This window comes from Pelodiscus sinensis, chromosome 25 (assembly GCF_052426305.1).
Source record: "Pelodiscus sinensis isolate ZL-2025 chromosome 25, ASM5242630v1, whole genome shotgun sequence".
Taxonomy (NCBI): domain Eukaryota; kingdom Metazoa; phylum Chordata; order Testudines; family Trionychidae; genus Pelodiscus; species Pelodiscus sinensis.
Window position 1 is genome coordinate 21254970 of NC_143076.1, and position 25530 is coordinate 21280499.

The following is a 25530-nucleotide window of genomic DNA, read 5'->3' on the forward strand; positions in this document are numbered from 1 at the left end:
GCAGATAAACATGAAACAAAGCTCAAGGGAGTGATCTATTTCCAAGCCATAGAGGAGGTTTATTATGACCATCTCCGCAGTGCTGCTAAGGTGAGGCCTGGGCTGCTGCCCTGGGTGTAGGTTGGGGGAGGAGATGGGCTGTCCGGTTAATGTTGTCCCAGGAAGAAATGTGTGTGTGGGGGGGGGGTGTCTTAAAGTGCAGTGGTGCAAGCTCAGCTTTGCAGCACTGGGCCGCAAGCAGCAGCATTATTGGGGCAGCCGGGCCCCTTGGTGAAACCCACTTGTATCACAGTGCCCACGCAATGTCAGCTTGCACAGAGTATGTGGGAGCCACAGATGTTCCACAAGCCCCCGAATAATCCCATTGCAGCCAGTAGTGCCAGGGCCCTTGGCACCAGAAGATGCACTAGTTTGGGCCAGCTGGACAGTGCAGACCCTGTGCCATAGAGCCAGGGAGGGGTGGGAGTAGTTATGGCCAAGGCTTCGTGGAGTTCAAACGAGGTTGTGGCCAGTGGCCAAGATTCCAGATATGGCCTTAGTGCTGCCCAATGTCCACTGATCTCAGTGTTGCTCTCTTCACCCAGGGGTGGGTGACTTTGCCTCTGCCAGAGGTGCTTTTGGCTTGGGAATTGGACATGTCTGGGAAGAACCGTTACCGCCACCACCCGCACAGCTGAGTCTCGTAGTACAGTCTGAGCCACCTCCCTCAGCTGCAGGGGGATCTCCAGCAAGACTCACTGTCTGTCTGTCTGCTGGGAGATACAGATCCAGAATGGTGGGGGCTAAATGCCTGATAAACAGTTTGAGGCCAGCACTTGATGTAGGTTGGGGGAGGCGATGGACTGTCTGGTTAATGTTGCATGTCCCTGGCCATTGCAGAGTCTTGGTCCTCCAGGAATAAGGGGGGAAACAGGCCCTCTGGGACCTTGTTTCCCGCAGTTTTTCCCAGAGCACTGCTCCGACTGAAGACCTCTGCATGCAGGAGCCTACCCTCCGAAATACTGCTGCATGGTGTAATCAGCATCTGAACCTAGGGCAGGCTGATCTCTCTGTCTATTTCTCTCTCCCACCTCCCCTTCCTATCCAGAAAGGACTTTTCAACTTCAGCCTAGCAAATGTATGTATCCCGCCCTCTGGGCTCTGCAGTGCCAACCGCTAACCCCAGGCTTACAATGGCTTCCCATTAACCCTTTGTTGCCAGGTGTGCTCTAACCCACCTTGAGTTGATACTAATAGCATGCCCCTCAGGCTGCCAGTCCTAAGATCAGGGGATCCAGCAGTTCAGCCAGAATCATTTTTTTTCCTTCAGAAAGCAGGGTGCACTCAGCTGCCTGTCTCACCAACCTAACCACACCAGGCCCCCTTCCCTAATTTTCAACGCAAGCCCCTCTTTTGGGGGGATGCCTTGAGGCAATAAAGTGTTTGAAGCTGCAAGTGCCTTTGGCTTATGGTGTCCCTAACCTCGTTTGTCGGAGGGTGGAGATGGATGGTAGGAGAGAGCTCGCTTGATCATTACTTGTTCGGTTCACAGGATACAAGGCTGGATGGACCTTTGGTCTGACCCAGTCTGGCCATTCTTATGTTCTTAGCAGGGGTGAAGGCCATGCCCTTCCTATCCTTGGAGCCTTGCAGCAGCTAGCAATGCTCCCATCAGCACTGAATAAGCTGCAAGGCCCCAACCCATGAGATACACAGGAGCTGGTGCCCTCTCGCCATAAATATAGCTGAGTTGTGGGACTCCCTGTTACTGGACAAGCAAGGGCCAAATTTGGTGCATTACCCGAGAGGAGAAATTTCTTAATTTAAAACCAAGGTTGTGAAAGCTGCTAGGGGCAGAGCAGTGACGCAGGGCTGCTCTGTGCTCTCTGTGCATCCAGGAGCCAGCAAATGTGAGGCCCATTATAGTTTTGCATACTGGATTTAAAATTAATTAACTTGTGTGGAAATCTAGCTCCCAGTGCACACCTCTGAATCTCAGCAGCCTTCCTATGGCAAATTCAAGAGGAATTTCAGTTAGGATCTGCTACAGGGAAATTAATATAGAAGTATCTGAGCAGACATGTGAGGGCTATAGCACAAGCCAGCACAAACATCTGAAGATCATGCAGCTTCCTGTAAGTACAAGAGAACAGTACCAGTGACCCACTGAATGTGAGCAAGCTGTCACGGTTGTTGGGCTGACAGGAGGGCAGGGTGACTCCAGGAGCAGGCATGACAAACTCCCATGCTGCCTGCCAGCTGAGTGGATGGAAAAATCTTGTTGGCCTCTCACAGAATTGGAAAATCCCCTATGCTGCAAAAGCAGAACATCTCTTCACTTTGCACTGAGCTGTAATTCTGTGCTGGCATCATGGGAGGAACCCTTTGCAGTAGTCTTCCCTGGGGCTGCCTATGGCTGCAGTGGGAGGGCCTGGCTGCCTGTGACAGCTTTCTGAATGAGTGACGTTTCAGACATCTCACCCTGCTTAGTGGAGCTGGGTTCAGATTAGGGGTGTCAGCGGTTAACCTAACTGGGGGTATGTCTACACTACCCCGCTAGTTCGAACTAGCGGGGTAATGTATGCATACCGCACTTGCTAATGAAGCCCGGGATTTGAATTTCCCGGGCTTCATTAGCATAAGCGGGGAGCCGCCATTTTTAAATCCCCGCTGCTTCGAACCCCGTGCAGCGCGGCTACACGGGGCTCGAACTAGGTAGTTCGGACTAGGGTGCCTATTCCGAACTACCATTAATCCTCGTGAAACGAGGTGTACCGGTAGTTCGGAATAGGCACCCTAGTCCGAACTACCTAGTTCGAGCCCCGTGTAGCCGCGCTGCACGGGGTTCGAAGCAGCGGGGATTTAAAAATGGCAGCTCCCCGCTTATGCTAATGAAGCCCGGGAAATTCAAATCCCGGGCTTCATTAGCAAGTGCGGTATGCATACATTACCCCGCTAGTTCGAACTAGCGGGGTAGTGTAGACATACCCTGGGTGATGCTTACCAGTTACTGGCTATTCAGAGGCCAATTTGGAGCCGCCCCTGTTCAATGCAGGCAGGGGGCTACTCCAGCCTGGCTGGGCTCACCGCACCAGCTGGGCCTAGCACGCTCAGACAGGGAGGTGCTCCAGCCCAGCTTGGTGGCGTGGTGAGGTAAGCCTGGCCTGAATAGTGCAGCCCATGGTGCAGCAGGCCTGGCCAGGCTGGAGCAGACTCCCACCCATAGGATCCCATTTAAGAGGATAACTAATTAAACATTATTTTAACTAGTTAACGGAATAAACAGGATTTCACTTACCTAGTTCAGATAATCAAGGTCACAAAAGAATCCCGATGTTCAAGCCTGAAGGACAACCATGCAGTACTGTGACCACTCAGACTGAAATATCAGCAGGACTGGCCCCAGGTTTTTATTCTTCTCAACCCAATGCATTAAATTCCATGATGAAGCCCAATGGCCTTTCCCTTCTGTTTGGAGCTACAACTGCAAACATCACACCTGCAGCGTCTGCCTTCTTATCTCTGCCTCATTGCAGAGAGCACAGAAGATCATGGCAGGGCTGAACAGAGAAGACAGCAAAGCCATGGTGGCAGGGAACTCCTATGTTAATCCAGAGGAATATGGACCTTCCCTGCCTAGCCTTGAACAGTATTTCCCCAGCTCCAGCAGACAGGACTGGGGAGGTGGACAATAAGAACTGACTGCTGGAAGGAGAATGCGCTCTCACTTAAGAGTCCAAAGAAGGCAAGTCAGAGAGAGGCAAAAACTTGAACCCAGAGTTTCACTACAGCCTGCCTAGGCCCCAGGGCTCATCAGAATGGGCTGTACTTTAACCTTCAGGTCCATGTACTGTCCTACCCTCAGGGCTGCCTTGGTGGACTTCCAGCTGACTGACCAAACCAGCTGCCTGGACAGTGTTATGGGGGAGTCAATGCAAATGCCTGGTGTGATACATTTATCCCTGAGGAGCCTGGAGTCTCTGTAGGGCTATGCCTTGGGTGGACTTGCTGGACAGAGCTCACGGATGAGGCAGGAGAGCTGCAGGGCCAGAAGTCCAGCTGAAGAAGGCAGACACACAGTGTGGCTTACATTAGCAGGAGAGAGAGTCTCACACAGGGAGGGGGTTCCTCCTAGAACCCATTCCAAAGCGGGGGCCATAGCACTGGTCCTGTGGAGCCGTGATCTGTTTACCTAGCAGTTATGATGCTCACCAGCTTCTTCTTTGAGTGTTTATATGTATTGCAATTGAGGTATGTGCATGCTGTGTCCACGACTGCTGGAAAATTTTCCCCTAGCTGCTACCCGTGGGGTCAGCTGTGAAGCCTCTTGGCGTGGTGCTGGTGTGACACTATGTGATCCCGCTGACCCAACCACTTCTCAGTTCCTTCTAAACGCCAGTGACAGCTGATGGAATTGTTGCTCTCTTGCTTTGCAAGTGCCTCGTTGTTCCCATGGTGGGCACCTAGAGGCCCTGTGTAAATAGTAGTTGTTAAGTTAGAGTTAGCAGTGGGAGGTGAAGGGGATTTCCCCTTCATGCCTTTGTTCCCTTTGGGGCCTGGCGCGTGCCAGAGTCCCAGAGCTTCAAATCCTGCAGTCTGTGCCTATGAGCAAGCCCCACAGCTTGTTGTCTCTGATGCCTAAGGGAAGCCCACCAAGCTGACAAGGGCAAAGCCTTCAAACCATGCATCAGAAAGGAGCGGAACTTTCTCTTGAAGCAGCTCTTCATAGAATCTGCTCTGCAACTTCAGCCGCAGGAACTGGCACAAAGTGTCTCAGTGCACAGCAAGCCCCAATCAGTTCTGAAACTGGCACAGAAAAAGGGCCTTTTCTGCGCTGTCTCTTCCCTGTGGAGTCTGTCTGGCACTGTTCTCACTCCTCAACATGACCTTCCAAAGCAGCCAAGTCCTTGGTGTCAGCACGTCCAGTACTGACTGCTCCCTACACACCTCCAGCAATGGCCAGCCTTGACGGCTCCAGGACATGCAGAACTGAACTGTCATACCCTTCCTGTGCACTTAGCCCCATCCTTTTGGACTCCCCAAGGGGTGAATCATTGGTGATGGGCCCATCCTTCATGCCAGATACCTTCGAGGTTGCTGAGGGTCTAACTGAGATGATGCAGTCCCCATTACAGGAAAAATTCTCCACTTCCCACCAGCCCTACATGGAGGAAACCGACTATTCCGGCCCCGTGTTTCCTCACTTGGAGACTCGACGTGGTCTTACAACCAGTCTCCACAGAGCTGTTCCCACTCGAGGACTTCTGAGGAGAGCAGACCTTGGTCAGCTTTGGGGTCTTCACAGCACTCTGATTGTTCCCATGATCAGCACCACGAGGCCTTGCAGAACCAGGGTCCCAGGGTCGCTCAAGTTCTGCCTTTTCCGGGTATCATTGACATTCCCCTTCATCTCAGAACCATTTTCTAGCACAGAGGGATTATTTCTGGCATCATATCTTGAGAGAATGAACTTTCATCTCATGTATCTCTGTCTTGGCATTGGCCTATGACGTGATATTCTTGGTGCCAGTTCTGCTTCTGACATTGGTCCTGATCTCACAGTGTGCCACCCAGTCCGTCGGCACTGATCCTATAGTCCCTGACTGACCATCTCCACAGTAGCCGACATCATCAGCACTCACTGGTACTGCTCCACCATGACTATCTCGCTCAGTCTTGTCATCGCCTTCCTAGAAGGAAGCCTTGGTGGCCTCAGGCTGCTCGATGCCCACAGGACCATGTCTGTCCAGAGACCTAGGTGGCAATTTTGAACTCTTGGGCATTCCACCAAGGCATGTTGCCTACTGCCTCTGTCCCTTCACAATCCAGGGCCCCTATGGTGACAGCCAATTGCTTCCTGCCTCAGGATCAGGGGCTACCTGTGACACCTCCTCCTGAGCACCAGCCAGGGTATGTCTACACTACCACCCTAGTTTGAACTAGGGTGGTTAATGTAGTCATTCGAAGTTGCAAATGAAGCCCGGGATTTAAATATCCCAGGCTTCATTTGCATCTTGCCGGGCACCGCCATTTTTAAATCCCCGTGAGTGCGGACTCCGTGCCCGCGGCTACACGTGGCACGGAGTAGGTAGTTCGAATTAGGCTTTCTAATTCGAACTACCAGTATACCGAGGAGTAACGGTAGTTCAAATTAGAAAGCCATGAGCACGGAGTCTGCACTAACGGGGATTTTAAAATGGCGGCACCCGGCAAGATGCAAATGAAGCCTGGGATATTTAAATCCCGGATTTCATTTGCAACTTCGAATGACTACATTAACCACCCTAGTTCGAACTAGGGTGGTAGTGTAGACATACCCTCAGGTACTCCATCCCACACACAGGACCAGTTGGGGGATATGCAACCTGTGGGACCTCCCCTGGTGGTCTCCTTGAGTCCCCCCCTTCCCAATGAAGTGGCAGGCGTTACTGCACAAGGTAAAGAACCATCGTTAGTGCACAAGGTGAGTAACTTCTTCGAGATGTGTGGCTCATATATATTCCTTCTTCTTCAAGTAGTGTCCCCGTGGGTGCTCCACTGTAGGTGTCAGGCCCCGTCCCGGCACCGCAGCTCGGAGATTTTTGCTAGTCGTAGTCAGTCGGGATGCGCAAAGCGCGTCTCGTGCCATTCGGACCTTTTGCCTCATGCACGATCCAGCTCCCACCAGTTCCTTTCAACTGCTTGCAGGCTGCAGACGGAGCTCCCTTCATCTCCCGTTAATCTAGTCAAAATGAAAAAAAAATGTAAGTAATAGTTAATAGTTTAGTCATAGTCAGTAGTTATTGGTGGTGGCTTGTCACCATGCAAGGCAGTAGTTATTGGTGGTGGCTTGTCCACATAAATCTAGAGCTCAGAGTGGTCTCCAATGCCTACAAGCACTTCCAGAGCTGTATCTGTGGAACAGCTGTCAGCATTCTCACCAACAATATTGCCACAATGTATTATATAAACCATCAAGGCGGAGCACGCTCTCAATCCCCTTGTGCAGAGGTGGTCCGTCTTTGGAACTGGTGTATTCGCAAAAGATCACGTTAATAGCATCATGCTTACCTGGCACAAGCAATGTAGTTGCGGATGCCCTGAGCAGATATTTTGCACCAGATCACGGATGAGAAATCAGATCAGACATCCTTCACAGCATATTGCGACGTTGGGGTTTCCCTCAGATAGACCTCTTTGCCATGAGCCACAACGTGAAATACCGACAATACTGTTCCAGGGTGGGCATCGGATGGGGATCTCTAGGGGACGCCTTCCTTCTCGACTGGGGCAGCTTACCCAGCCTTCCTTCTCTACGCCTTACTCAGTCCTTATGCCCAGGTCTGAACAAGATCAAGTTAGATGGTGCAATCTTGATTCTCATAGTCCCTGCTTGGGCGCAACAGACGTGGTTTCCGTTCCTCCACAGAATGTTCCTTTGGCCACTGTATGCCCTTCCTGATCTCCTGGACTTGTTATACCAGGATCATGGCCACCTCTTGCACCCACAACCTCGCACTCTTCATCTCATGGCCTGGCTCCTAACTGGTTCAGCCTGCCCAAGGATCTCTGCTCGAGTCCAATCAAAGAAGTCCTGATGCATAGTAGGAGGCTCACCACTCGAACCACCTACCAGTAGAAGTGGAAGCGGTTCTCATCGTGGTGCTCCACAAAGGGGATCATTCTGGACAACGCTCCCATTCATTACATTCTTGATTACATTCTTTCTCTGAAACAAACAGGCCTTGTGATTGCCTCACTGAAAGTACATCTGGCGGCCATTTCAGCCTTCTGTCACCATATAGATGGCACCTCGATTTTGCCCATCCCAAACAGGTCTAAAGAACTTTAATCAACCTCATAGATCCCCTCCTCCATCTTGGAATCTGGACTTAGTCCTAAACACGCTTACCCAACCTCCCTTTGGACCCTTAGTCACCACCTCTCTCTGAATGTTGACACTCAAACTTGTTTTCCTTCTTGACATAACCTCAGCGCGCAGAGTTGGCAGCTGGTGGTGCTAATGTCAGCACCACCTTATACAGTATTTCATAAAGAGTGGGTGATCCTCAGGCGTCATTCAGCCTTCATCCCAAAAGTGTGCTCTGCATTCCATATCAATGAGCCTATTGTACTTCCCACTTTCCATCCGAAGCCTCATACCTCTTCACGGGAGGCTCTTAAACACACTCTGGATGTCCGTCGGACATTAGCTTTTTTCAAGCAGGTGAGCGGAACAGGCGGGAGCTGGATCGCGCATGAGGCAAAAGGCGCGAACAGCGCGAGACATGCTTTGCACATGTGCGACCCGGCCGACTACGGCTAGTGAAAATCTCCAAGCTGCAGCGCCAGGACAGGGCCTAACACCTACAGCAGAGCACCCACGGGGACACACATCTTGAAGAAGGTTCAGTTCTTACCTCTTTTGCCTAACACCCCTAAGGAAGCCAACCAATTGCTGAATGCTCATTAGTGTGTATAACTAACATTTGCAGGGGAAGGGGTGTTTCCATTGCTGCAGCACCTGCTTCAATCAGAGCAAGGCTACAAAACTGTTCTAATTGCATTTGTCTTTATTTTCTTCTAGCAACTAGCAGATATTCTCCCTCTTTACTTCCGAGGAGAGGTTTGTTTCAGTGCACTTGTCTCTGCCTCTCTCTTACCTCTTGTTTTGTGGGATGTAGTGACCTTGCCTGTTCGTAACCATTTGTGTGCTCACTTGTTTTTAACTGGCAGTGTAGAGTCTTGGTCAACCAAGTAGTCTCTGATCTCCCTGCACAAGAGGCAATTGGTACTAGCAGGCCACTCTGCAGTGAGCTCTATTTCTGTATTGCACTTGACATTTCTGGGCCAGCAGACTCCTTCCCTCTGCCTCCAAATCTCAAACTCTGTCTGCAGTGGGGAGTTCCTTTACAAGATTGACTAGGGCTTGACTGTGCTGGTCATACACACCATATGCCGAGAGTGCTTTGGGTCTCAGCCTGGACCCTTTTTCCTTCTCTTTGACAGGAGCAGCATCAGGTACTGAGAATGAGTAGGGTCAAAGTAGTACTCTCATTTGCCATCAGGGTATCAGACAGGAGAGATCAAAGTGCTGGTTCAAACCACAAGCACTAATAGGCTAGCAGGGACTGGGCTGAAGAAGGTGGGGAGAGTTTTAAATTGCTGGACACTGGATTAGCGTGTTGGAGGGCTGTAGGAGGTATCACCACCTCATTTTGACCTCCGAAGATCTGGTCCAGAAAAATGCTACATTGCTGTCCCCTACTGACTCCAGGAAAAGCCGAAGCCACCAGCAAGGTTCAAGACTAGAGTCCCTTACGGGTTCACTTCTGCACATACCCATCTCCTCAAGTATTTTTCTCAAAATAGCAGTAGCTTGGGCTAAGTTGAGGGTGTAGCAGCAGTTTTCTGGGGAAGAGCCTCAGGATGTGTGGGGAACAGGCCTGTGAATGAAGGAGTTTCTGTGATTACAGTCTGCTGAGCCTGTAATCTCCCCAAACAAGCATCTGGCCCATCTAGCTCTTTTATCCAGCCCTCATGGCAGTTCTTGGCCTTACCCCCTAGCAGGGTGCTTGGGAGCCAGGACATGTGAGCCCTTACAACTGCTTCTATTTAAAGGGCTTGTGCCTTCCCTGAGGCTGCCAGAAAATGATCTTGGTTCCTAGGCAAAGTGCTAGAGGCGTGGGGGCCGCGAGCCCTTTCAACTGTTTCTCATCCTTTAAATAGAAATAGTTGAAAGGGCTCGCAGCTCCTGTGCCTCTAGTGCATTGCCAGGGAGCTAGCGAGCCCTTTCAACTACTTCTGTTGCAAGGGCTCATGCCTTCCCCATGGCTGGCAGGCAGTGGGAGGGGGGAGAGGGAGGCAGTGATGTAGCTGAAGTTGTGTATCTTAATTTAGATTTTGCTCTGCTGTGTAGACATACCCTAAGGTGCTGCAGGATCATTTGTTTTTTTTAATTTTACTTTAACAAGGTTTCATTACCAATTAATGGCTCTTTCACAGGTTAAATATTATGCTAATAAGTCTATTTTCTATCAATCCGTACTCCCCTTTTACCCCCCTGCTGAAGAGAGCCCTAAAGGGGCAAAATTCCTTTTCTTCCAGATAGCTGGACAAATGAGTTTCCTTTTACTTCTCTTTGATTAACTAGTTTTAAGAGAACTCTCTACTAAAATCAGTATCTTACTAAGATACACATATAGTGAAATTTCATAACATGTTTTGTTATGAAAATCACACAAAATAAATTAGTAGTCCCTTTTTCTAAAAGCAATTAACATTCTTATGAACACACTAAACTGCTCTGAGTAATTTAAAATATTGTCTTTGTTTCAGTAAATTTAAATATGTAGTAATCTGGAATGATCATTTTATGAAGGCTTAAGAAGAGTATATTTAAAATAACAAATGTAAAACAGAGAAGGGCTGCATCATGTATTCCATAATATTAATGTAGTATATAGGACAGCTGATTTGCCCTTATGAATTTTTTGCAAATAAATCTCTGACAAACTTCATGGTACATCAAAAAGCCTGTGACTAAAATTTTTATTCCTTCAGCGGGGCAGAGGAGTTTTATTTTATTTATTTTATTTTATTCCTTTATTCCTAAATTTAGTGCTTTTAATTAGATACCTTCTTCATACCCAGTCTTTGCAATCTGACAAGCAGTGGAAAACATGCCCCATTTTCTTTAGAAAGACAGTTTATAAGATTTCTTTTCCAAATGCCATTTGCTACATTTGGGATCAGGGATGTGGCTGGATTGAATGAGCAGACTAAAGAGGGAGATAATGGGGAGAGGCATGGGCAGCTTCATCCATCATTGGCCATTACTCTTCCCCTCACTTTCTAATGAAGTGGTTAGATTTGCCTGGGTTGTAGGAGACCCCAGTTCGAACGCCTCAGCAGTTTTGCAGGTGTTTGAGCCGGGATCCCCTACATCCTAGGCGACCGTCCTTTGGGGTGGACCATCCTTGTCCTGACCCCCTTTCTTTCTCAGTAGGCCGTTGACTTCTTGGAAAAGGAAGGAGGCAGAATAGGGATGGTAGTCCCCAGATCCACACCCCCTTGGTTGGGAGGCAGGGGAATGCCCTGGGGTGCCTGCCTAGAGCGAGGGGGTTTTACTGCTCAGCAGTAAAGCCTTTTTAATTAAAAAAAACAGCAAGAGGGGCCTGTACATGGCCTCGTGCTGCAGTTCAAGCGCTGTGATCTCACACTGCAGAGGCCCTGCAGATTTGATACATGGGCAGCTGCACACCAAGCAAGCAACCTAACCTCTTCCCCAGAGAGGGCTCTGAAAGCTTGCTGGGCTCCTGTTAATATGCAGTTAAAATGGCGTTCTTGAGCGGTAAGAGAACAGAGGCAATTCCCTCTCAACAAGCAGAGAGGAGGATTGGAACTAGCACCGCCCTTCTCCAGGGCCACACGCCCAACCCTCAGCACCACACAAGGAGGCATATAAGGCCTTTTTCCCCAATCCTCATTTCATAGCTCAGACAGTGGCCTGCCTGCAACCGAAAGGGCAGAGAGGGCCCACAGGGGACTGCCTCCTGGTGCAGTACTTAGCCCATTCCCTGGGAGAGAAGCAATCTAGGTTCCTTTTGAAGAAGAAAGGAGATGTGAACTCCAGCCTCCTACGTCACACACGTGACTGCCCAGGATGTTTGCTCAGTGTTTTGCCCAAAAGCAGCCCTCCGTCAATGGAAAAGGGAGAGAGAGCACATAGGAACTTCACCTCCGAGGCAGGCAATCAAAGTCTAGGCCCACAGACCCACCACCAGACTATGCAGAGCTGCTTTGTGGCTCTCTGGCCCCATCTCTGTGTGACAAAAGTGGAACAGATTGACTAGAAAAGCTCAAAAGGGGGGACCAAGAACATTCCTCTCAGTCCAGCAGCTGGCTAGTCACTTCAGAGCAGGCAGGTGGCTCTTCGAGTCCTTTCTCAGCCAGCTGAGGACGGAGTTGACCCTACCTCACCAAGTGAGCACCTATATCACTAGACTACAGAGGGATTCAGAGGCAGTAGCCCATTGGCTACTTCATGACAATGCCACAGCCATGTTGGGCCATGAAGATTCAACGCTATGGACCCACACTGCCAAGCATAGCTTGGTGCTATGAAAAAGCACTCCCCAGTTTCAAACTTTCATCTGTTTTGGGTTGCTATTGTGAAATCATTCTAACATGAAATGTAAGCTGAAGTGTAAGTGTAAGCCTGTGCATTTGCCTTCCCATACTAAAATACCAGCATTAGTTCTGGCCTGTTTGGAAGACTCGTATTGGTAACGGCAGAACACTAGAAGCATTTCTGTAACCTATGTAGACTTACTTACTTATACAATGTTTTACCTTAGTTATATAAGCTGACAAGCGTTCCGTAAGTAAATGTTGTGGTGTCTGCAGTCTAGCTACCGGGCCAGCTCATGCCACGGTCTCTGTGTCTCAGCAGGACACTGACAGCCATATAACTGGAATTTAGCTCATTTATGGGTTACTATAGTTTCGACAAAATAGCATGGCGTTAAAGGTGGGGGAAGGGGGGTGGCTGAGCATCCCCAAACAACCTGTTGTGGTTCCCTCCCCCCCCAACCCAGGTCAGCACACTTCCTGCTGGGAATCAAGGGTGGACTCATTGGCTCTGGGGGTGGCCTCAAGTGCTGGGCTGTGGGTGCAGTAGCCGCACTGTCCAGGAGGCATGGGCACTGAAACTGGCAGACCAGGCTGGAGCCTTGCATCCCTGACCCCATGAGTAGTGCTGGAGCCATGGGCCACGTGGGCATGCTTCTTCCGTCTCTTGCAGAGGTGAGGGGTGGGGGAGATAGAAGAAAGGGGCCCAAAGGCTAGCTTGCCCTTATGGCAGCTGGCTGATTGGCTGCCCATGGGTTCATATGTCAAGGTCTGACCCGCTGACCTGAACTGACTTGTGTGGCTAGACTGCATAGGTGTCAGCCTGACTGGGAGTTAGTCTGTGCATGCTGATTGGCTGCTCAGCATTATGCTATGTGATTGGTCTGATGTTAGGAACCTGTCTGTGTAGAAAGCTGATCTTGACCTGGCTATGGCCATGTTTGCACTAGGAGTGCCATGGATAGACCTCCCCTGGGAGTCCTGAGTCCATTCAGTAGCTCACCATGGCTCTCATATTGGCTGGTTGTTAAAGGCCGTAGCAAAACCTTTAACCCTGTATAAGCGCTATCCCGCACAGACTGGTATTGCCACGTGTTGGTCTAGTCTGACAACAGAGTTCTGTTGGAATGATCCATCAGTACCGCAGTTTCACCTTTGGGGTTTCACTCCATGTGCTGGAAGGGCTCTACCCTGTTTGCAGCCATTCCTCCTCAAGTGCTGTGTCTGCAGACCTCAGGTGCTTGACTTTTCATCATCTCAGGCCATCCTAAGGCTATGGCTAGACTGCAGCGTTAAATCAGAAAAAGATAAGCTATTTGTGGTACGTAACTTGCTTATCTTTTTCTGATTTTCCTTGGGAAGAGGCTTTTCTGAACTTTGGCACATCTACACGGTGCCAAATTTCAGAAAAACCTGCTCTTTCAACACAGCCCTTGTGCCTCAGAACAAGGTTTACAGGGATAGTGAAAGAGCGCATCTGCTTTTTCAAAAAAATTTTTGGAAAAGCAGATGCGTTCCTTGGACGTGGCATTGCTTTTCCAGGATACCTCCAGTATCCTGGAAAAGCGCTGCAATCTAGATATATCCCTAGACGTCATTTTTCCCTTCTCCATTCATTCAGGCCAAATCCTACTTCAGCCAGCCAAAGCTTTCGTTGATGGCAATGTGCCCTAATACAAGGACCTGCCCCAGTAGATGGGCATATTAAAAGTGGAGGAGCCTTGGGTAAGTTGGCTCCAGGGGCTGGGCCCAACTCTGCCAAGCAAACACAACTTCCTCTCTCCAGGATTGGTAGAGTGGGGCCAAGCATGACAAGTCGCTATAAGATCTCGAACCTCTGACCTGGCCTTTTTCAGACAGTGGTCAGTGGCTTGAAAGACTTCAGGTAGTCATGGTAATGCTTTCTTTGTCTGGTTCTGCACTGGTAGCCCAGCAGCTTTTTGTCTCACAGGGCACTGACCCAACTGTGCCTTCTTGCACATACCCTGTTTCATTAGGGCCCATTCATCAAGGATCTGCAACTGCTCAGTATAGGGGCCTGAATCTCTGCACTAGCTCTTCCCTCCCCCAGCCCCAGATTCTTCCAGAGTAACAGAATGGGTCAAGTCTTCTACAGCCTTAGCCTGCTGCTGGGGTGGAGCGACTGGGTGCTATTAGTGGGAAAAGAGCTGGCTTGTTATGCATGTGCGGTTTGTTTGTTTTTTACCGCTGCAGAGTCCCAACCCCGCACTTACCTTCTGTGTCAAGACCCACGACCGTCTCTATTACATGGTGGCACCATCAGCTGAGGCTATGAGAATCTGGATGGATGTTATTGTGACTGGAGCAGAAGGCTACACGCAGTTCATGAATTGAGGGTGACTAGGAGTGCTTCAGGTGAAGCTGTCCAAGATCCACCTGCTCTTCTGCTCCCAGATGGATTTGCCATTGCCAGTGCCAAGATGACCTGGAGCTGACCCCCTTCTCTCCCATAGCTGGATCCAGCAGACAGCCTTTTTCATGAACCCCACAGCGAGATCGTGAAAGTTCCCTCTGATGCAGATATTAGCCAGCTCATGCCCTTTGGGCCCTGGTTGGTTAAATCATGTTGCTGACTATAGGGCCTGGATTCAGGTCTGCACTTGTGCCATCTTGCCCTTTTCCCGAGAGCTTTGGGATGTGATTTGACAAACACGGGGTTGATTCTTTTTTATGAGGAATGTTTTAAAAAAATAGGGAAAATCAGGCCTGCAAAGCCATGATTTTTTGTTACAAAATCCTTATTTTTTCATATTGTAGCCATTCCTAGTGGAATCGCTGTTGCGTTTCCCCTTCCACCTACATTTTCTATTAAACACAGTGTACGAGAGGACAGTGAAAGCACATGCCCAGGCATGGTGTAAGCTTTCCTCTCACTGAACAGAGGTGTTAATAAGCAAGGCTGGCACAGTCCCCTTAGTCAAGAGTTTCGGGGGGGGGAGAAGGAAATGTTTTTATATTTAAGAGGGTTAGTTTATTTGTTAATGGAAACATATCAGTGGGCTGAAAGTACAAAGCACACGCGTTGACAAAGCCCATGCTGCTGGTTCCAGTTCAAACTAGGCCTGATATCTTTAGCTGTTGGATAAAGGAACTAAGCTGTCTAGTTGTTACAACTTCTTTAAATTGGAGATTGCTGGGCATCACTGTGACAACTGCATCAGACTCATATGGAGCATCCTACCAGAATCTGTGACCAGACCCTATTTGCACCACTGTCTGCTTGACTTGTTTCCTTTTCTAGTGCCATTCTCACCAGCATCAAGTCTGCCCCAGGTGCCTAGATAATGCACCATGGCAGGCCTGCCAGATTGACTGCTGCTGCCTGTAAGAGCAAGGGGGCTATCTAATCTCTCAGATTCTGCTCTTCTGTGCCTTGACCACCTTTGAGAGTCTGTGCATCAGCAAAGGCAAGCTGCAAGGTTGGAGGGTTCTGGTGTGGTGTAAAGCTGGAGGTAACTGTGCCAGGTATGTAAAGGGTGTGGGATGAGAGGGAGTATTTTTATCTGCCAGGGCTGGTGAGGTCTCTCATACACTATGCACTGAGGTATGTAGCCTCATGGACCTAATGGCTTCTTCTGACACTGTGAGCTTTAAAAGTGCCTGTCTCCAAGGAGAAGCCATGAGAGAGAGGCAAGAAAGCAGAGTCTGGGTGCCTAAGTTAATTGTTTGCACATGCCTCATGAGGATGGTAGTGCCTACATGTACATCGAATGGTCCAATGGTGTAAGGTGCTAAGCACCCTCCAAGTCCCAGAGAGCTGAATGCACAGCCCCTTTAACGCTGGGCCCAGATTTATCTAAGCCTGAAGCTGCTCCGCCTATAGAATTGGAAGCACCAGCACTTAGCGCTTTGCCAAGTGGCTAACGAATGGGGGCCCTTGACATTTTGAGTCCCTTTCAAAGTGTCTATTTGTAGCTGCTGATTTGCCCAAGCCAGCTGAGAGCTAGGAATTTCTGCTGCTTTCCTCTAAGGTTTAGTGAAGAGTTAAGTTTCACATAGCTGAAAATCCCTTGAAAGAACAGGACTATTTAAATCCCAGTCTGGTTTTATACCCCTGAAATCCTTATTTTCCAAATCTTTTTTAACCGTAGGTATTTGTATGAATTCAAGTGCCATTGCTGTTAAGCCTAGAATCTCCCTTTGTCCAGTTTGTACCGTCTTCTGCATACCTAAGCTGGGGCAGGCAGCAACCAATCCAGTCTCTCCCTCTTCTCAGTAGCTGTATACAGGCTGCCAACAATAAAAGCCTTTTGAGTAACAGACTTAAAATTGTTTCCCCTACCCGTCTTGACCACAGCCAGCCACCTAAGACAAAGGGTTTACAGTAGCTATTGTGTGGGTAGTCACCTGTCTTTGAAAGTGCACTGCCACACCCCTATAGCAAGTTTTGTCTGGATAGCCACTGAGGCTGTCATCCTTCAAAAGAAATTCAACAACCTCTACAGGTCTCTGAATGAGAGGGACAGCGAAGGGTGGCACAGAGGCAGCTTGGGGAGAGTGACAGGATCTGGGATGGGAAATGGAGCTGGGCCCACGGCAGCAGATTATAACCCTCTTATTAATTACATTTTTATATATAATGTATATTTTGTAACTTGTTTTTATCTTTCATTCCATTCAAACTAAAAAGAACTTCACCTTTCAAAATTGTGGAATTTCCTCCCTCATGGAAATGCTAGTTTTTGACGGTTCTAATTGGGCCCCAGCATATGGGATCACTCAGCACCCATTAAGTGAAGGAAGTCACGTTTGGGGCTGCATATGCAGCTGATAACTTTGGAATGAAACCACTGTCCCCCACAGCCCCTCAGAGTTCACAATAGTAGAAACCCCTTCTACGAGTCACTTCTACCATCTGTACCCATGGCCAATATCACTCCTGATCTACTGTGCTGGGAGAACTGAGATGCAGAATCTGCAAGGTAAGTGAGGCAAAAGACCAGCAGGTACAAGAGCAGTGCATGGCTGGCAGGTGTAAGAATACTACTGTTGTGCCTCATGTAGAGGGGACCCCAGGGCTGCACAAACACACTGAACTCCCAAGGTGCAAGGACATAAGAGCCTACAATACAGGCCCTAGGTTCATCTTATGGTACAGAGCAGCATTGGGCGAGCTGTGGCAGGCAGGCAGGGGCAAGCAGAAATAGGTGTCATTTTAGTAAAGAAGGCTGCATGGGTGCAGCGAGAACAATGACAGGGAAAGGGAACAGCAGGCTCCCCTTCTTGGTGAGCAGTGTGTTTCCTTGCTGGTAGCAGATACATACGTGATGCCCATACTGGAGCCTGACGTCCTCCAAAGATCCAGGCAAGAGCTGCTACAGCTTAAGCTACAGATCCAAGGTGCTTAATTAAGCTGTAACAGTCCATCCCTCTGTGGAAGGGGACAAGGCACACGCCCTTGAGGAGGTCACCTGTGCAATGGCCATCAATACCAGGGAGACCGTATCTTCAGCTCCCATGGCCAGGCTAGGGATGGGGGCTCAGTGCAGATCTTCATGTGAATCAGGGTGCTGTTTGTCCCATCAGTTTGATAAAGACTAAAGAGCTGAGGGCTCACAGGTCTGCAAATCTTGGGCTTTATTCACAGCCACAGTTCACTTGTTGCCGTTTTGCGATGCCAGCAGGCAGGGAACGACGACTGCCCAAGATGAGCCCTTCGCCTCCCTAACTGGCTATGAGACCTGGACACTGTTCAGTACACATGGGCATGTCTCCTGTGGCCCTGCTCTGCTGGGAGCCCAAACCACTTATTTCAGGAGAAGGGCAAAGATGCAGGCAACAACAATCCAGGCCCACGAGGGAGTGGAAGGGGAACCAGAGGTCAGTCGGTCACCATAGATATCCAAGAGCTGCAGAACTACGCCATTGGTCCAGCCGAATCCCTCCTGGGGGGGGGGGGGGGGGAGCAGAAAAAATGGTTACTCATCTTTGTGAGCATTGTTCTTCGATAAGCGTGGCTCATAGCTATTCCAATTAAGGTGTGTGCGTGCCACGTGCACGGCTGCTGGAACGTTTTACCCTGCTGCTACCTGTGGGGTCGATGGTGGCACCCCCTGTAGTTGCACCAGTGTGACACCCTATATATGACTCACCAACCCAATAGCACCTCAGTTCCATCTTGCCAGCTACTCTGACAGTGGAGAAGGCGGGTGAATATGGAATAGATATGAGCAGTATTTTGAAGAATAACAGTTACAAAGATGTGTTACCATTTCTTCAACTGCTTGCTCATATGTACTCCAATTGATGTCATTCACAAGCCTTATACAGGAGAAGAGGTTGGAGTCAATGGCTACGTCTACATTGGCCCCTTTTCCGGAAGGGGCATGCTAATTTTTCAGATCGTAATAGGGAAATCCGCGGGGAATTTAAATATCCCCCGCGGCATTTAAATAAAAATGTCCGCCGCTTTTTTCCGGCTTTTAGAAAAGCCTACTTTGAAGTAGGAATAAGAGATCCTCCGGAAAAGGGCTTTTTTCCCGGAGGATCGGACCGGATCGGGGCCAGTGTAGACGCTCTTTTCCGGCTTTTCTAAAAGCCGGAAAAAGCGGCGGACATTTTTATTTAAATGCCGCGGGGGATATTTAAATTCCCCGCGGATTTCCCTATTACGATCTGAAAAATTAGCATGCCCCTTCTGGAAAAGGGGCCAATGTAGACGAGCCCAACATGTATGTAGCTAACTTGAGTACTGCGGCCTCAAAGGCCGCATCATGTCTGGACTGCTGTACAATAGGGCTATGTCTACACTGGCACCCTTTTCCGGAAATGCTTAAAACGGAACAGTTTTTCTGTTATAAGTATTTCCGGAAAAGCGCGTCTACATCGGCAGGATGCTTTTCCGGAAAAGCGTCCGTGCCAATGAAGACGCACTTTTCCGCAAAAAAGCCCCGATTGTCATTTTCACGATCGGGGCTTTTTTGCAGAAAAGACTACTGTGCTGAATACACTGGCCCTTTTCTGGAACAGTTTTTCCGGAAAAGGACTTTTGCCTGAACAGGAGCAGCATAGTTTTTCCGGAAAAACAATGACAATTTTACATTAGATCATCATTGCTTTTCCGGAAAAGCAAGTGGCCAGTGTAGACAGCTCGCAGCTTATTCCGGAAAAGCGGCTGCTTTTCCAGAATAAGTGGCCCAGCGTAGACACAGCCTAGGAGTGTGACATGATGGTACAAACCAAGGAGCACATTGCAGATTTCCTGGGGATTAATGTGGGTCAGAAAAGCAGCCAAGGAGGCGTGTACCCATGTGGAGTGCGCTGTGAGAGGCAGCAGAGACACCTTAGCTAGGTTATAACATCTGCGGAATCACGCCATAATCAGGAGAAGCAGCACTGTGATGAAACTGGCAGACCCTTCATCCAGTCTGCCATTCCCATGAAAAGGTGTGAGGGTTTATTAAAGGACTTAGTCTATCACTGTAGAATGCGAGCGCTCTCCTGACATCCAGGGAGTGTAGCCACTGATCCCATGGGCTTTGGATAAAAAACTGGGAGGAAAATGTCCTGACCTTTTCCTCCCAATGTGGAAGGCAGAGACCAGATCTACCTGGAGAAACCCTCATGCTTGGAACACAGCGTGGAGGACATCCAGTCAAAGTGGCCACTCGTGAGTCAGGAAGTGCTGGCTGAGACAGTTCACCAGCTGATTTTTGAACCCCCGGAAGGTAGGACACTTCCAGGTGAATAAAGTGGGCTATGCACAAACCCCACAGGTGAAAGGCTTTGGTGCAAAGAGGGGACAACCTGGCTCTGTCCTGTTTGGTAGTCAAGTTGTCAGTCATGACTGCCGTGCAGCAACCCTGAATGTGAAGGAGAAAAGCTAAACACACAAATTTGCACACGTTGATATAGAGGGACAACCCCTCCTCTGCCCACATCGCTTGAGTGGTGTGGTCCCCGAGATAAGCACCCCAGCCCAGAGAGGATGCGTCCACACTAGGGGGAATAAGGCACTTGCGAAGCAAGACAGCCACAAATTCCAATAGTCATTGCTGGCAGTAAGAAAAACTGAGGGGCTGTTGAGTTGGCTGGGTCATATATAGGGCGTTGCACCAGAGCCACTCCAGGTGGCTCCACAGCCAACTCAGCAGCTAGGGTAAAAACTTTCCAGCAGCCACGCATGTGGCATGTACACACCTCAGTTGGAATACATATGAGCAAGCACTTGAAGAATGCAGCATTAACAAGGCACATGCTCCTGCTATGCAAGGCAGGAACTCACATGGAGAATGAACCTCAGCAGCAGCTTCCACCCTACCAACTTGTCTGGCCCTGCCCTCTAGGCCTAGTGAGAGATTCTATGAACACACACACCCCTCCCCACCTATGGACTTCAGTACGTGGTCTTACCTGGACTTGGTACTCTCCTCCGGTCCCTGGGTTCCCATCTCCATCCACACTGTACTGTGGAGAAAGAGGATTATTCAGAAAGCCCAGTTAGAATGTGCCTACCCCAGAGTACAGGAGGGGCAGGTTAAGAATCCAGCTCTTCTGTGTCCTCCAACACAGGTGCTAAGGCAAAAGAAGCTTGTACACCAAGCAGGGGTAGAAAGCAGCTCTGGAAGAGGAGGGAAAGGGCAGGCTGACTAGCCAGCATGATGGGGGGACTCTGTGACTGACCAGCCACATCTATCCCCACACTTTACACTTCTGCCCGGGTATCCAGGGAGGAACTTTCTGAGATAGGCGCGCTTGCCTCCACACCTGGGGGACAGCTCTGAATACAAACTGACACTGAAAGGGTTAAAACAAGCCTGAGGGTCATTTAGGGGAGCAACCCAGTCTCTCTCCATGAGGGCACTAGGCACTGCGAGGTGATCCCCGCTCACTTTTTGGGGACTGGAGGCAGGGTGTACAGAGAATTCCACTTGAAAAGCTCATACACACGGAGGCTGCAGCCTGGCTGGGTGGGATTACCAATGACTTTACCTTCTCGAACATGGCCTGGTACTTCTTATATAAGGCAAAGTTGGTTCTGATCCAATTCTGAGCCAGGATAAAGGCAGTTTCCTTGGCTCCTGGGGAGCTGGACTTGGCCAAACCTATGAACACAGATAATTGCCAGAATGTCAGGTATCTGGTCACGAGGGATGCTAGGATCCCCTGCAAACACTACCCTCTCCATTCCTGCAAGAGGTGACTCCCTCATTGGAGCTCATGGTTACACCAAGAAGCAGCTTTGTGCAGTTCTTCCACTCCCACCCTCGCCCTCCAAAAGCAGGTTTCCACAGGGTAGGCCCACACCCCATAGATTCGTGAAGGCCACACATCAAGTTCCTTAGGGCTTACAGATTCAAGCAGCTGTGAGGAGAGTTATGAGCCACCTGGCTTTTCCAAGATGGCACTGTGACATCTGCACTCATAACAGAGCACCCAGCCTGGACTACAGCTGCTGCACTGTAAGGAACTAAAGCCACAAAAGCAGGATCAACAATGATACAAAGTAGCAGCAGAGTGGTGGGCAGGGATTGAGAGAGGCATACAGTAATTCCTCATTTAACACTACAGATATGTTTCAGAAAATGATCATGTTAAGCGAAAACACGTTATGCAGGGTCAATTTTCCCACTGAAAATAATGGAAAAGGTGGGGGTTGCATTTCAAGCAGTGGCGTCTGTTGGGACTGGGACATAAGGTTGAGGGAAAAAGGGGACTGGGTTACAGCAGGGAGGGGACGTGTTTGGCTCTGGGGAAGGGAAGAGGAGGAGAGGGAGGGGGATTGGGTTGGGAGTATGCCCCTCTGCCGGGTCTACCAGGACCCGCACTGCGTCCAGTGGGGGGGGGGTTACTGGGGAACGGTGCGGCGAGCAGCGAACCCTCCGCCGGGAGTTTGCAGGGAGGTGGGGGAAGCCCCGCGCAGCCACCAGTAACGGGATGGCTGGGGAAACCCAGCCACCGGCCTGTTAGCAGGGGCGGAGGAGAGGGGGCAAAGTGTCTGGCAAGGGGGGGTCAGCGGGGAGCAGCAAACCCTCTGCCACGTTGCAGGGAGGTGGGGGAAGCCCCGTGCAGCCACCAGCAATGGGCCAGTTGGGGAAATCATGTTATTTCGGAGATCGTCGTGTAATTCAAAAAACATTCCCTAAAAAAAAATTGTGCTATTGCAAAAACGTGTTAAGCAGGCACGTGTTAAATGAGGAATTACTGTAATGCAATGTCTGGAGCTGGGACAGGTGCAAGAAAACAAGGGACAGGCCCTAGAACGTACCAAACAGCAAATTTTCCAACAGACTTCCAGTTTTGCAAACAACTAAGGATGCTTCCGCACTCATATCCTTACCTGCAATCACCATATGCTGCAGTGGAGGCCAGGCATTGGGCAGATCCCACTGCTCCCCAGTTCTGGCAAGTGATGTAGGGAGACCGTTCTTATAGGATAGCGCTGAGCTCCTCTGCAAAGGTAGAGAGCATATTGAGTGGTAGTACTGGAATCCCTAGTGAGTCACCATCCAGGAGACAGGATGCAGAGGGATCTAGGGAGACAAGACTCTGTTGGCTGACCTGGGCAGCTATTCGCTCAGCCCCTGAAATGGGAACAGGCCTGACCTAATGTCAAAAGGAGGCACCAGAAGTTACTAGCGGGTTGAGCTGCAGGAACAGGTTCTGGGAATCTCCTGACAAACATTTGGGACAGGGCCATATAAGAACTGGGCTCCAGCTCCACCTTGCTTTGCTCTGGGCAGAACCATGGGCCAGGTTCAGCAGAAAGGTATGCAGTGTGCGCCAGGGGACATAATCTCCATTAGCCCAGCATGTGAGGAGTGTGCCTTGCCAACAGACTGATTTGTTGAGGTGAAAAATCTCACCCACATGAACCCAACTCACCTCTAGGTACCGAACTGCCTTCTCAGCTGCAGCCTGGTCCGAGAAGCAGTCAGTCCACAGAGGTGCCAGATTGGTGGGGTAAAAAGCTGGGTTTAGCTGCTTCTTCAGGAGGTTAAAGTCCATCCAGACTCCAGCAGCCTCATTCCAGAAGACAGCTTGGACAGCCTCGAGCCTGTGCTCCAGATTGGCCTGGAACTGGGCAGCCTTGGTGGTGTTTCCTGAGAGAGATTGGCTGTTTGCACTAGGGAAAGGCTTGCAGAGCATTCACAGATTAACTGCATCTTAGCTTGGCCTCAGTTTTTGCTGTGGCCCCAAGGCAATCCACATTTCAGACTCTAGAGCCCCAGTTCACTCAAAGCGGCATGGCCTGTAGCACCTGCTCAGAGGAGGAAGCTGCAACCCACTACAGCTCCCATTTAATTAGTTAAACATTAAGTTTAGCTGGTAACTGATTAAATGGGAGGCATTCCAACCTGCTGGGCTGGAGCAGCTCCCCCTAACCTGCTACGGTCAGCCTGAAGCAGCCCCTGTGCTGTGGGGAGGGGCTGCTGGAGCCCGGCTGCTTCCAACCCCAGGCAAGCTGGGAGTCGGCGCAGGCTAGAAGTGGCAGGGGAAGAAGAACTGCCACTCGCAGCCCATCGGCAGCCTTCTCTCCCCCCCCCCCCCATCTCCATCTCCACCCCATGTAATGCTGCCAACTCCCAGCCCATGAACCTGTGCAGGCTGGGAGCTGTGGGCTGCTCCTGGGTAACATGTAATTGGTTAACCAGTTACCCATTCACATCCCTAATACAGTCACTTGCAGCTCTTCTTTGCTGACATAGCCCCTGGCTAGGGAAAAGGAAGTGTCCTAGACAAGACTGATCCCTGCAATGCTCATCGCTACACACCTGATGCTCTCCCTAGGCTCCCAGCACCTTACAGTTAAACAAACACAGAAATAAGTGAGCAGTCAAGTGGCTTTGCCCGCGGCAGAGAAGGGTTAAACTGCTTCCTCCTCCCACTTGCAGGGAGATGCCATTGTATTGCACAGCTGTTTACATATGCTGCTCTATGGGCAGCAATGCCACAGGATGCTGGGCCCTTTCCCCACACAGCGGATGTTGCTCCACTAACATATCTTGTGACCATGTCCTGTGAAGGGGGAAGAGATTGAACAGGCATGAGTCTCTCCAAGGGAGGCATGTCCCAACGGGCTCTTTACCCAGTATCCTGTAGAATGAAGCCAACAGGTGCTCGGTCTTGCACAGAAAGGCATTCAGATCAACTGGCACTACCGCACTGGCTTTGGTGTCCTTCAGTGTTGCAGAGATTGGATGAGGCGAGGAGAGGAACCAGCGAGAAGAGAAGTCCCAGCCTGACTCTGCCGCAGATTTTAGCTCTGCCCAAAGTTCCTGCCTGGCATCTACAAGACACACAAAGACTGACGCCAGACACTCTTCAGTGTCCCCTGTGGCAGATTTGGTGCCCCTGCATGCCGAGAAGGGGCCTGGGGCTTGAATACAGGTTATGATGGGATGTGGATCAGTGGAGCTGGAATCTGCTTCTCAGACTTGGGCAATAAGGATAGAAGCATGTGCTGGAACAGGGGCTGTAGGCCAGAACTCTGACCCCCAAACACAAACAGACGTAAGGGCTGGGCTGGCTCACCTGGAGCCAGGGTTAAGCAGCTTCTATCACACTTTCTTAGCTCCATCCCAATACTCCTTAGAGAGAAGGAACTGTTATTACACAGACACTGGGGAGCCCCAACAGAGCCTGTCCTGCAGCGCTGACACATTTCCCTGACTGCACCTTGGAACATGCAGGAGGCTGAACCCATGCGATCCAAGGAGAGTGAAACCATCTCAGCGTGATCCTACCACCCAGCTTCCCAGGAAGGACAGCAGTATTCCATGCAGAGAGCTCCAGAGGTGATCACAAGAAGCCATGGCCAAAAGGAGCCTAACCCTGAATGCCACCACACGTGCGCCATGGCCTCACCTCTCACAGGAGGGAATTCCATATCCAAGCCCCTCCCCAGCACTCAAGAATCTCTCCCTGCCTCCCACCCAGCTGTTCTGCCTTCCTTTGGCACACGGGTGACCACGTTTAGGTGCAGTCAGTGAAGAGCAGCTATGACAGGATCAGGCCAGAGGGGTACAAGAAAGTGATAGAAGGGAAGTATATTAGTCTTAGATTGCACATGTCTCTGTTTCCAGGGTAAACTAACAAGGACTAGTCCAGAACCAGCAGGAACTTGCCAGAATCAATCAGGGCACAGTTAAGTATCTGGAGCCAATTAAGAGGGCTTCCATAGCCTTGAACCAGGCTAGTTGGAACATGTTTTAAGAATCAGCTGAGAATGGTTAAAAAGATCTCCTTTGCAGTTAGTTTAGCATGTGAGGAGAAAGGAGGAGGAGCAAGCCCAAGCAAGCACAGCAGGAGGAAGAGCCTGAGATAAGGAAGGTGCTGGGGAAGGTGTGGGAAAGTAGCCCAGGGGTTTAGCTGTCATATAGCTGGTGGTGGAAATATTTACAAACCAAGCTTTTACAGGGCCTTGGGCTGGAACTCAGAGTAGAGGGTGGGCCTGGGGAAATGTCTGGCTGGAGTATG

General features: G+C 50.0%; 2 protein-coding genes across 28 annotated transcripts in view; one reads left to right on the top strand and one right to left on the bottom strand.

Annotated features, from left to right (window-relative positions):
* PHLDB1 (pleckstrin homology like domain family B member 1) overlaps positions 1-17547 on the top strand; it is a 170844-nt gene extending 153297 nt beyond the window's left edge. For 8 of the 23 annotated variants that reach the window (XM_089773225.1, XM_089773226.1, XM_089773228.1 and 5 more), the window contains 3 exons: positions 5-90; positions 1088-1117; positions 8546-9675. In XM_089773225.1, coding sequence (XP_089629351.1) covers positions 5-90; positions 1088-1117; positions 8546-8719 — 290 coding nt within the window. In that variant the 3' untranslated portion in view covers positions 8720-9675. Of the gene's footprint in view, positions 1-4; positions 91-1087; positions 1118-8545; positions 9683-14304 lie in introns of those variants that run through there. The other 15 variants (XM_089773237.1, XM_089773236.1, XM_089773233.1 and 12 more) reach the window with 12 other exon arrangements.
* Positions 17548-17664: 117 nt separating this feature from the next.
* The window catches only part of TREH (trehalase), a 34296-nt gene continuing 26430 nt past the window's right edge, over positions 17665-25530 (bottom strand). For 4 of the 5 annotated variants that reach the window (XM_089773245.1, XM_089773246.1, XM_089773244.1 and 1 more), the window contains 6 exons: positions 24140-24358; positions 22936-23153; positions 22391-22502; positions 21043-21155; positions 20464-20517; positions 17665-17996 (listed from right to left, as the gene is read on the bottom strand). In XM_089773245.1, the coding sequence (XP_089629371.1) occupies positions 17859-17996; positions 20464-20517; positions 21043-21155; positions 22391-22502; positions 22936-23153; positions 24140-24358 (854 nt within the window). In that variant the 3' untranslated portion in view covers positions 17665-17858. The remainder of the gene's footprint in view (positions 17997-20463; positions 20518-21042; positions 21156-22390; positions 22503-22935; positions 23154-24139; positions 24359-25530) is intronic. The other variant, XM_075909574.2, reaches the window with a different exon arrangement.